Here is a 13,297-nt window from a genome sequence, read left to right as displayed (position 1 = left end):
ACACAACTAAATCAATCATAGTAAGAATTAACAACAAAAACGACTAAATTAATCACAGTAAGAATTAACAACAAACACAACTAAATTAATCACAGTAAGAATTAACAACAAACACAACTAAATTAATCATAGTAAGAATTAACAACAAACACAACTAAATTAATCACAGTAAGAATTAACAACAAACACAACTAAATGAATCACAGTTAGATTTATTTGTCTTTTAAGTTAGACACACTAGGTTATAAAGTACAGAGAATAATTGGGCATAAAGTTCAAAATTAAATTTTAAGCTGTGTGTATAGTTAGAAGATAAAGAGAGTAGATATTCATAGGGATAGAAAGTTTACAAACTAGATGTACATAAGAACTGAAAGTAAAGAATAAATTTTAAATGATCTTATATAGTAAGAAGGCTAGTTCTACATCATAATATAATGCAAAGAAGTTAATCTCACTGGCAGACTCAGTGGGGGCAGTTGCCTCCACAAAAAATGTAAAAAATAAAGTCATGATGGGTTTACCCCCACAAACAAGCAGTTTTTTAGAATGATTCCCTCCATTCTGATTAACCAAAAAAAAAAAGCTGCACCTGGAGTGGGGAAAATGGATGGTATATGTGAATTAAAGTACGTATCTGTCATAGCCAATGAGATGGTGGACTATGGAGAATTCCTTCTGAATGTGACCAATTCCACTCAGTAGATATTAGGGCAGTGGTGTTCTGTCAGTGTAGTACAGTACACCCCCTTTTGCTGGTATTTGCTTAATCCTGTCGCTGCCTGGTTGGTTGGCATTTTTTTGGCACAAAGCAACTAGGCTATCTGCACCAAACAACTGGTCAAAAGGTAAAAGTAAAATTCCAGAAAATGTAAAAAATCAATCAAGCTAAAAACTAAACAATATCCAAAGTCACATAAAAGACTCAAATAGAATTAAAAAGGCCAAGGGCTCATAAAAAGTTAAAACACAATTAATTTGGACAGTGTCATCATTGCCAGCAAGATGAGTTGAAAATTGATTATTAGAGTATTCAAAGCACTATCATTTACCAATAAGGTGTTTTTTTTTGATATTTTAGTTTTTGAGGATTTGATGGATCCATAATATAAGGAGAAAGATTCAGTGCCCACTGACCCCACCCACCATGGGGTGCTACGAGGGAATGCACTACAATGCCATACAATGACACTGCAGCAATGCCAGGGTTTTGTGAACATTATATACCCAAACACCAACATCAGACAATGTCCACAACACCCATTGAGAACGCCCAACACTGGTACTCAGTTGACCTTAGCCCAGCAGAACCAGCTGACTGACCCTGGGGGCCACCCCAAGGCCCCCCGTCTATAGGAATACAAGGCCAAATTGATGTGTTGCAGTGCCCGGGACACCACTCAACCACTATAATTTTCTCCTCCCCTCCATGGGTCGCCATGCATGGCAAACACGTGGACGGATGTTCAGACCCCAGAGGAGGTAACTGAAAACAGAACCTTCTCTGAGAGATCCCCTCACCACATACAGGAATCCACCTCGAGGAGACTGCTGCCTGGATATCAGGTTCCCAGGTTGTCTGGTGTTGGATTGGTGCAGGACCATCCAACATAATCCCTCACTCAGTTTGCAGAGCTGATGTTACTTTCCCATTCTGCTTCACTGGATTTGAGGTGAAGATAGTAGAAACCCTCCTCCTTCTGCAAAGACAACAAATTCCTGATGCTGCCTGGTCTTGGACATCAGTTGATCCACTACTTACAGTTGTAACTACCCTACTATAAGAACATGAGGGTAAAACATATTGGGGAGCCCGATAGCATCATAAGATCGTGCAATGGGTGACCACGAAATCCATATATTTAAAAGTGGGCCAGCATTAGATTTTTAATGGAGAATGGGCAGAGACCACTGCCTGCTTTACTCAAGACAGTCCACGACTGGGTATTGTCTGAATCAGGCCTTGTTTAAGAGAACGTGCACAGTTAGGATACTTGAGCTGTCTTGTAGTACATCCCTTCTCATAAGTGAATGCTATATCAGACCTTGATGACCCTGCACTGTGTGAATTTTGAATATGTATACCCTGGTAGGCACCATTTGTTACTGAGCAGGATCCAGTGACATAAGAGGGCTATGGAAAGGCAAGAAAACAAGAAAAAGAACCTACCCAGGAAGAGCTGGTAAGAAGTGTGTATAATGGCAACGAGAGGCAGTCTATAGCCCAATGATGAAGAAAGAGCTGGATGATGGAGATAGTGTAACAAAAGTGTGAGGAGTTTCCACATGTCAGCCTGAACAATCTCCTCCAACAGACGACGGACGTAAGCAGCTAAAAGAGTGTAAGGTGCTGGATTTGATGTGAGGACACCTGGAGCATACTAAACAGATGAGATGATAAAGCCATCCAGTTATGGTAATGGGAGAAAGATCGCTGGTGAAAAGGGAGCAGAGTAACAACAAACTGCTTGAACAAAACAGAACAGCTAATCAGAACAAGAATAATGATGAAAAATAGATGGGAGAGACACATGAGTGAATGTGCTGTCACCCTCACATGCCACAGATGTTTTAGAGAGAATATGCAATCAGGATAGAGAAGGATAGAGAAACAATGAAAAAGAATGTGTGACGAATCGATGCCATACACATCGATGACCATTGGCAAAAAAGAGGAGAAATAGGTTTTAAGGAAGAGGTGGTATGAAAAACAGTAGGCCAAAGATTCAAGTGGGTGAAGAGTAAGTGTATGGAGAACAACGTTCTGGTCCCAACTGGGAAGGATGGAAAGATTGGGAGGACAAAAATGATGAAAGGAACAAAAGAGCATAGTGAGGACCAGGAAGGGAAAATGTTGATGGTTATGGAAAAACCAGAATGATTAGAGAGAGCCTCCAGGTAACCAGTGATGCTTGATACCGATAAACCCTGGTTGTAAACACAGGAAGGATTCAGAGATATGGGGAACAGAAGAGCAAGAAGAGAAGAAAGAACAACACAGTGTCCAACTGCAAAATACACAACATTTCTAATGATAGACAAGGAAGGAGGATGGACTGTTAGAAAGAGAAAGAAGAAAGATTATACACAAAGATAGTCCAGAATGTTTTGAAAGGGACTGGACAACAGAGTGACAACGTGGCTGAATGGAAGATGTAGGAATAAGGCTTAAAAAGAAGAGAACAGGATAGAGGAAGAAGATGGGAGAACTGGAGAAGACTCAAGATAGGAAACCATATTTGAGCTGGCCAAAAGGATGCCACAAGAAAGATTCAACAAAGATCTCTTATGGGGGAGAGAACACATGAGAGGAGACAAATATGGAGTAAAAAATAGAGAAATAAGTTGGACCAGTTCTGACTTAATGCATTCACAGCCAGAACTAAGGATGCAGAACAGAAGACCAGAAAGGGAGATGACCCAAGGCGATTCCACAGAAGAATAAGTACCCAAAAGAGAAATAACTTCTTGTGCAGGGAGAGAAGGAGTGGATTGTGCAGTGGAAAGCAATCACTCCATGTCCTTCAAACAAAGTGAAGAAGGTAAGGCCTTGCTGAAATAATAATTGAAGAGCAAATTAGAATGAACCAAATATTGAGTGGGTGTGAGATGAGTCTTCTCCAACTAGACTAATCAACGAATAAGAGCTGCCTCCAGAAGGAGGAGAAGAGTATGGCTATAGGAGCCCTGTTGGGATGGAGCTAAAAGAAGCCAGTCATCCATATAATGGTAAAACTGCAATCCTAAGCTGTGGATGTGATGAATAAAAGCATGCATTGGTTAGCAAAAATGCATAGGGCCAGCACAAGGTCAAAAGGGAAAATGCAGAACTGATAAACTTGACCTCAATGAACAAATCAAAGGTAAAATCTGGATCCAGGGGAAATGATACTGTGAAAATAAGCATCTGAGAACATTTTAAGTCTCCATGGTAAATCAAAGTAGGTCAAGAAACCAACTGAGGCATGAAAGATCTATGACTAGATGCTAATCCCTGTCTTTCTTGGGAAAAACAAACAGATGGGAATAAAATTCTGAAGATGGATGAGTAACCTGTTCAATAGTATCCTTGTCCAATAAGTCCAACACTGCCTCAGAAAGAAGCAGGAAGAGGAAAGAAAGCAGGAGGATGGGAGACAGAAATGGGTAATAAAAAAGCTTGAGAGAGATGAGAAACCAATGAGAAAAAGAAAGAATGTTAGTGCACAGCCTCAATAAGTGACCCCAGAGAGTCAAGTACTCCACCAAAAACTCTCTAGCAGAGAAAGGGAGTCATATGAAGATCCCTGTGATAAAAGGGAGGCAAATGCACTTGAGAAAGAAGGGCATCCCTCCACAACAAATTCTAGCAAGAGAGCAACCAAGTTTGAAAGAGATAAACATGCCAAAGTAAACAAGATAAGTGAACAAATATTTACCAAAAAACTCTCAAGGGAACAGTGAATGGCTTCAAGAAAAAGGTGAATGGAGGAAAGATAGCATAAGAAGGCAGTAAGGGTAAGATGAAGAGAAGGGAATTAAACCCGAGAATGACAAAGACAAGAGGAAGAAGATTTCGACCATCCAGAAAAAGGAAATCAGCCCAATGATACGCTTAGACATGTGTATTAACCAAGCAAAGAGATCAAGGTATGCCAGCACCAAAACAAAGTTGGGATAAAAAATCTGTTCAGCATGGACCTGAATATCAGGAAAAGGAGGAAAAACGTAATAGTCACAAAAAGGGGTTGAATGGAGAAGAGAAGGTGAAGAATCATATGACATAGAAGATAGAGAACGTATGTAACAAACCTGAAAAACCATAACCAATAAAAAAGTGGAAGACCTTGGGAGATTGATTACAGTAGTGGTAGAAATATTGACAAAAGCTAGTAGTTGATAAAAACTGTCAAAATCCTTGTCTTCACAAACTGGATCCACAGAAAAAGAAATATCCTTTTCATGCTCAGAAGAAAGTTCAGACCAGATAAAAGAATCCATTGACCATCACACAAAGGCTGTCACCTTCTCAACAGACATGAATAATTTCTTGCTACCTGACACCAGACAAAGTTGAAGTGACAGTAACTTGAGAATTCATAATGTGGAAAGAAAAAAACCCTCAAAATCTGCAAGTTCCAAATTATTTAAACATCAAGCTAGAAATTTAAAGTTCAAAATTAGACTTTTCACAAAAATGTTTTGGTATGTGTATAATTCCAGAATAAAAAAAATTGCCTTTTTTAATAAATTTCACAAGTAAAAGAATAAATAAACAAATCTTAACACACAGATGCCAAATCGAGAAGTGATAATTGAACAACCAATAAAGAGGAATTCAGCTGTGCTAGGAACGTGTGTTGCACTCCTATCAGTGGAAGGTAGGAACCTCATGGTTAATGGCAAGCAAGAAAGTTCACATATAGCGGGTAGCACTGAATAAGGAAAGCTATATACGAGAAGAGGTTACATATCATAAGTTGTACATAGCATGTCACAAAACTTTTTCAAATAGATTCATGATCATCTCTGGATTCTGTGCCAGGAACAAGTTAGAAATCAGAAGACTGGATGAAAAAGATATGGTGAACTCTAATTACTATAAGACCAATTTTCTGGAACCTTTGTATCACACAGAAATACTGGCTTGGTATGCAAATGAGTATGGGTTCCTAGGATGAGGCTTCCGGTCATATGTAACTCCCTTTCAATAATTGCCTACTTTAAGCAGCTGGAAAATGAAATGGCTATTCATGTTCTTCCACATCAAGTCATACCAGTCAAACCATCAAATGGACTTTTGTTTGATCAGACTATTGAAACTTTTTTCTTTGTACACTGGATAGACCGCAGAAAGTTTACAAGGAGGAGTGGTATGCTTTGGACATTACAATGGAAACTGCACTATAGGGCTATTATTAAGATGTATCAGGTAGAGAATGACCAGGTGTATGGACATGGACTGTTATGATGTGGTAAGACTCCACGTAACAGAAATAAATCTCTGTATACACCAAGTTATACGGTAAAGACATTAGATGTACATTGAGTTAGAAAGTATAAATTAAGTTACCATAAAGTTTAAAAGGATAGATGTGTATCAGTTTAGAAAGCAAGTATATTAGTTGTGCATCAGCTTTCAAAGGGTTTTAGTAATTCCATAGTTTATATTTCAAAAGAAACGTTTTATCTGTTAAAATACAAAATAATTATAATGATTCTTCTTTTTCTTGATTATTACAACTACGTAGATTTTTTGAAGCTTATAATCTATAAGTCAGAGAATATAGTTTCAGACACATACTGAATCCTGTGCACATTTTAAAATCTAAATGGCACTTAAAGAGTTATGAAACAAACAAGTGATTAATGAAGATACAAAACAATTTACATTCATTTTAAACGGTGTTACCTTTCCAAGAAAACATACACATGTTATTGTATAATTACAAAGTAAATATAAATCACTATAGCATCAAACCATTATTGAAAAAAACATTAACAATATTTATACCTTGATGATGCAAAAATACCTCCGTTTAGACCACCAAAAGTAGAAAGTGCTACAGAGACTGGCATAATCCATGCCATCACTCCCAAAATCCTTTCTCCAAATGTCTGAAAAACAAAAATCCATTACCTGTTTATTTAATTTTACATAATTAGTTTTACAATTCTCTTTATAGCATCTGTAATGTTTAATAGTGATTATTCACAGGAGGGGTTCGGGGTGGGTGGAGTGCAAATGATCCCCCTTTTGGATCACAACTAAACATTCATTCAACAGACAAATAATTTCTTACTACAACCATAATGTATCCAAACATACTGAACAGCCAGTGATCACATACTGAACAGCCAGTGATCACACTTCTCAGTTTGAGAAGAGAAAGAACCAGACTGTTCTATCTTGTACTGACCAGCAACATGCCATTCTATAAAATCCCATGTTGGAAAGGATAAATCCTTTATATTTTCATTTATACCGGAGAAATTAAGTATACTTCAGAGGCTGTGGCTGTTAAAACTTACCACACTCCTAGCCAATTTGATACAGAATGGCACAGTGTTTAAGCTGAAGAATTCATATGACAGTATATATACCTTCTATTTATTATATAATTTGGTGTAAAATAGCTACTAAAAAAATGATTTATGTACACATAATTATTTGTGAAAGTTGCGTGAGTAATTATTTCAACATAACTTGTTTATCATCAAGGTCTCCTTGTGATATGTGCAAGTATTTGTGTGTGTGTGTGTGTGTGTGTACATGTCTAAGAAAGACATACAATGAACAGAAATGACCTCCCCCTCCAAGAAAACCATGGTGATCCCTTTGATTCAAGTAAGGTGTCTGAAACTCAAACTTTTATATTTTCTGATTGAAGGAAAAGACTAACTATGCTGAAACATAAAAGAGCTGAAGGTTAGGTAAATAAATAAAACATGTTCATTCAAGTACCATGTAGTACCACTGTAAAATGGTAACCCTATTATAAACAACTTCAAAATAATAACCATTGATTTAACTTGTTAAGCTAATACTCACATACTGAAAACACTTCTATACTTACAGAAAATATTAGATGTTAAAACTGTAGAGAATATATTTATTTTCAATATCTCTAATCTCTCCAGTGTTAATCGTCAGTTTTGCTTTTTCTACACTATAATCTTAAACCAAGACATTTTCAACAATTTTGGTATAAAATTTATAAAAAATAGTAGCATACCACAGCAACTGCATTAGAAGACAATAATTCTTGTTGGGTAAGGACGGCAAAATAAGCCAAGTTGGCCATAACATACACTACAGTCACCAGAGGAAGTGATATGTAAATTGCTCGAGGAAGGTTTCTAAAGAATAAAAATGAATCAAGAGTGTAAACGAATAAAATGTATTTTTAATAACAGTAATTTCCAGCATTTTCTATGTTTAATTCAAAGAAAGACCTGAAATGTTTAGGAACTGGCCAGTTAACATAGTATTTTCTGTGTTCATAATTAAAAAAGACCTTTTTTGAACATGATAATTATAGATAAGTTAACATAGTACTTCTCTGTGTTTATAATTCACAAAAAGACCTGTTTTAATTGTGAATGTTATATAAAGTGCTTAGAAACTGGTAATTGACAGTTTTCAGCATTTCCTCTGTTCATAATTCAAAATGAGTTGTTAAATATGTAGTTCTTTTAACAATTTCTCAAATCACCAATCTCTGCACGTTTATATTTCTTACTAATCTCATTATTAATCTTGTACTGAATCCAAAACAAGTTATATGTAATATGATCTCCAAAAAAATAATTTGATATCTTGAATTCCTTTCATAACCTATGAGCAATATTAAAAATTCAGAGTCCTTTATCCAAAAAAGAGACTTCTTAAGTCTTTGCTGGTGTTGCTTTAGATTTATCTACTCTTATATAGGTTTATTATATATTTTCCTAATTTCAATTTCCTTAATCAAATTATGACAACAATTTTAATTTTGTAAATACAGAATTTGGAGTAGTTATGTATCTAGATGGTACAAAACAATCATACATAAACTACAACTAAATCTTTAGAGTTTAGTTAAGTATTTAGATGGTACAAAACAACCATACATAAACTACAACTAAATCTTTAGAGTTTACTCCTTGCAAGTTATAATTTTCCTATACTGAAAATGTATTTCTGATAGGTACTTCCCTCTTCTCACAAGATTAGCTTTTCCCATTTTGTGTTGTCCCCTATATGCAAACTTTGGTACAGTGTGCAAGTGATGTTAATAGCAAACAGATTAGACTGATGCTGTCCACAGGCCAAGAGGAGAAGGAAGTATGCCTTATGGGATAGGTGTAAACAAAGAGCACAAGGTAATGGGCTCAAACAGAGGTAAAGTAAGGGAATCGAGTATCACATTAATATCCCAATCCGGATGGACTAGAAGCTGGGATACCCCAAGCCAGGTCCCAGGTGCAAATAAAATTTCATTTCTGCTAGTACATAGCCATGGATGAAGGATGAAAGGAATGAGCTAAATGAGATGCCACCTGATGTGAGAAACCATATCTCCTCTCCAGGGACCAAACAAAAGCCAGGCACGAAGATGGAGGATGTGAAGTGTGGATGCAGAACCGGCAACTGGGGTTAATGAAGAAGTTGAGGAAATAAAGGAAGAGGGGTGGGAAGGAACAACTGTTGCTGGGATAATCAAGGAAACCACGTTTGAGTGGGCCAGTAAGAAGCAATAAGAAGGGCTTTATATGGAGTGGTATGGGTGAAGGAGACTTTATGATAAAGTAATCAAATAGGAGGGTGAACATAAAGAAATTTGTTCGACCAATCCTGGCTGAAGGCATCTATAGCCAAAGCCTGTGGATGGGAAACTTGGGACCTAAACAAAGATAACTGGTGATTGATGGTGGTGGCAAATGCATTGATATGATGAATACACCACCGATTACAAAGCCACCAAAAAACTAGGGGATGAAAGGACCACTTTGTCAGGTAAACATGGCTGGGTCAGGAAAGACGATCTGCCACAAGGTTGAAAGCACACAGTACATGACATGCCATCAAAAGAATGTGATGATAGTGGGTCCAACACAGAAGATCCAATGTTAGAAAACACAGGGATCTCGACTGGGTGCCACCTTGGTGATTGATATGAGCCACAACTGTTGAACTGTCGAAATGGATCATGACCAGATGATCTCTGGAGATGGGAAGAGAGTGATCCAAAGCCCAATGAACAGCAAGGAGTTCAAGGATGTTGGTATGAAGAGAACGTTCCAGACAGACCAATGACCTAAAGCCTCCTGGTGATTGACCCATTCACCCTAGCCCTGAAGGGATGCATTCGTGAACAGATGGAAATCTGGTGATGGAAAAGGAAGTGGGACACTGCCGATGTATGAACCTTGTCCAACCACCCTTGGAGATCATCCACAATGAAGGAAGGGTTATAGGAGTACCCAAGTGATCCTGAGAATGGTTCCATTGGTCATAGAGGACGCATTGAAGGAATCGCCTATGAGCCCAGCCAAGGGGTATGATAGGAGTCATAGAAGAATGCATCCTTATAAGTGATAGAACCTCGTGAGCAGAAAGTGAAGGAGCAAACAGGGTGTTTTGAACAGCCAGTTTCATAGAACAGAGCCAGAGAGGAGAAGGTTGGGCCCGGCTGAGAGAAGGAGCTGACGTGTATGACAGACCAACTCCCATTTGGAGTGAGTGAGAAGAAGCCAGTCGTCCATGTAAAAGTAAAAGTGCAACCCCAGGGCATAAAGATGTAGAGTGAAGATTCACACCACCTGACAAAAAGGTATGGCACTGAAGCCAGCCCAAAGGGTAGGGCACAAAATTGGTACACAACCCCACGATGGACAAACCAAAAATAAGGACGAGAATGCTTTGATATGGGACTAAGCAGATAAGCATTGGAGACTTGGTCATCCAAAGACCCGGAGAAGAGTAAGGTAGGATTCCCAGGTGAAACAAGACAGGTTGATGACTGGCCTCCAGTCCCTGGTCTTTTTGAGAACTACAAACAGGCGGGAGTAAATCCCCCCAATCTCGTGGAGCAGGTTCGGTAGCCTGTTGTGTGAGGATGTCTTTCAATGCCTCGGACAGACATTGGCATGACAATGGATCCCAAGGAGGAGGTAAGGAAAAAGGGATGCAGGACAAGGGTGGAATGGTATGATGAATCCCTCTGACAAAACTTGGTGAACCCAAAACATCGGAGATGAAAGAGCTCCACTGATGAACAAAGGTCGCCAGACAAGATCCCACCGGACCCAAACCCACCAGGTAATCACCAGAACCACTGTTGGCATACCATGCATCCTCATGAAAAACGATAAAGAGTAGCACCACGAGAAGGAGGAACAGGCAAGGGCTAAGAAGGGGAGAGTCAGGAGGCAGTAATGGGTGCCACGCTCGGCTCCAATGAGAAAGGGTGGATTGTTGTTGGACAAAAGACATTCTCGACTCTTTAGAGACGTGTCAAACATGAAATGTCTCAAAAACAGGGCCAAACAAAGGTCCTGTAGATAAGGAGATGGGTCAGTGACAATATGGTATCATGACCCAAAAGGTCCAAACAACAAATAAACCACATTTGCAGAACCAGAGCCGAAGACGACAGGCGAGCCAACATGGAAGTGAGGAGGGAGAGGACATCCTAGGAAACCCCTCATGGTTCTTGTGAAGAGCCTCAGACAGGAAAAGGATAAAGGAGAGGTGCCACAAAACAGTTGTCAGGCTAAGATGGAAGCAGGAATACTAGGCATGGGTAAGATTAATGGGACATTCAGGTCCTGCCCCAAACAGGCAAAACTGAACCCAACAATTGTGGGTCCAGATATGGACAGTTCGCTCTATGATAAGCGAGGGAAGACTGATCTGAAGCCCATGGGGACGAGGCATACTAACACTGTCATTTAACTGGGAGGTGAAACACTCAGTGTGAACCTAAATAACAGGGTACAGGGGAAACTAAATAAAGTTGAATCATGTAATAGGGAAAGAAATGGGCCATAAGAAATAGGAGCACTAGACAAAACATCAGATATCTGAGAAATACAACCCGTAAAAGCCAACGAGGGCCGAACGGAATCCTCAGGTAGGATTTGGGAAGACACGGCGAACTATGGGGGAAAACAAAAAAATCAAAATCCTCCTCAGCCTGGCCAAGCTCAAAAGGCTCAAACAGAAGGAGACAAATGTTGCTCCATATAATGCCCAATCTTCTTGTGAATAAAAGCTGATAAATCCCCCGATGGGTTACTCGCACCTTTGGCCTGAAGTATGGCATTAAATGAATGAGATGTACCTGATGTGGTAATGTTAACTTCGGAATTCACGCTTATACCAATAAACACGCACAAATTTCGAAAATAAAGTAAAAACAAATTCTGAAACTAAGTAAATTAAGTTTAGTTAAACCACTTCGAGAAGTAATGAGCAAAAAGAAAGACGTCCTAACTCAAGCACTGCCAAAAAAGAAATACTGGTTTGGTAGTGGCACATAGAGGGAGTCACATGAATCAAGTGATAGTAGTGCTCTCCTGTTGGTGAAGAGATGACGCATGGGGATTTGCATGAGAGACATGTTCGAATCTTTTCACATATAGAGGGCAGCACAAAATGGAATAAGCTAATCTTGTGAGAAAGGGGAAGTACCATATGGGAGGAAACATTTTCCAATTGATTTTTTTCACACAGTCTGATAAACTGTACTAAATATTTTATACCTTCTACTCACTGCATGAGATGAGAATAGCAGTTAATATAATTTGGAATTAAACAAAAGTAAAAGCTATGCACAAAGTAGTTTGAACAGATTCATTAATATCAACATTATTCTCACTGATTTGAGTTTATTCATTAATTCAAAACTTTACCATACACACTTACTTATGTGGGTCTTTTAGTTCTTCAGTTACAAAGTTCAAATAATTCCTAGCAAGAATGAACAGAAATTGAATCAGATTAGCTTTTCACATTCTAAATAATTATTTACAATTCACCTCATAGCTTAAAAATGTTACTATGTAGAAGAAATTTTTATATAAAACAAGTAACTGAAAAACAACAACACAAATTACAATGTTAATAAACTAACCTATGAGCTTTAACACAATGCATTCAACTTGTAGGACAGAAAAAGAAAAACATATTTTCATGACAAGTTTGATGATATTACCTTTTTCTATTTCAAACACGTCACAATCTGTTATTTGTAGGCAACCTCTCTACCTTAGTTAATTTTTATATTTTTCTGTTACACAGCAATATCTTGAGTTCATCTTTTACTTTTATTAATATCATGATCCTAATTTCAGTATTGCTGCATATCTATTTTTGTACGTTGTTTAACTGGATGTTGGCACAATAAAATATAACTGATTTTATTAAACACATTTCATACTATGTACCAAACATATACTGTGGTACAACTTCTGATAAGTAATACATTTGTACAAAAAGTACATGGCATGTGTGTTATTTGTATTCTTATATTATATATATATATATATACTCATTAATCTGCTTGAACACTTATTCTCTTAGTTACTCACTTTGATAATAAACAATGCTCTGGTTCCTGACATAGGTGAGACTTTTACCAATGCTCTTAAAGTGTCCACTATCTTAGTTGTTTTCTATTCTTTTTTTTTTATTAACAGCAAAATCATTATTAAACAAAGCAATAAGTACAACTCTGTATCACAGAAGAGGAGTAAAAGTTTCCTTACTGCAAGTTTTTCTCTTTAAAAACCAGAGAAATTTCTTATAATACATGAAATCTTTAAGTTATTT

General features: G+C 37.8%; 1 protein-coding gene across 1 annotated transcript in view; it reads right to left on the bottom strand.

Moving 5' to 3' along the window:
• Positions 1-6,477: 6,477 nt before the first annotated feature.
• The window catches only part of LOC106474767 (large neutral amino acids transporter small subunit 2-like), a gene marked incomplete at its 5' end in the record, with an annotated part of 16,374 nt that continues 9,554 nt past the window's right edge, over positions 6,478-13,297 (bottom strand). The window contains 3 exons of the mRNA XM_022403071.1: positions 6,478-6,597; positions 7,716-7,839; positions 12,392-12,436. Coding sequence (XP_022258779.1) covers positions 6,478-6,597; positions 7,716-7,839; positions 12,392-12,436 — 289 coding nt within the window. The remainder of the gene's footprint in view (positions 6,598-7,715; positions 7,840-12,391; positions 12,437-13,297) is intronic.

This window comes from Limulus polyphemus, unplaced genomic scaffold, assembly GCF_000517525.1.
Source record: "Limulus polyphemus unplaced genomic scaffold, Limulus_polyphemus-2.1.2 Scaffold7662, whole genome shotgun sequence".
NCBI classification, from domain to species: Eukaryota; Metazoa; Arthropoda; class Merostomata; order Xiphosura; family Limulidae; genus Limulus; species Limulus polyphemus.
The sequence above is the reverse complement of the archived record's forward strand: the minus strand, read 5'-3'. Positions and strand labels throughout refer to the sequence as shown.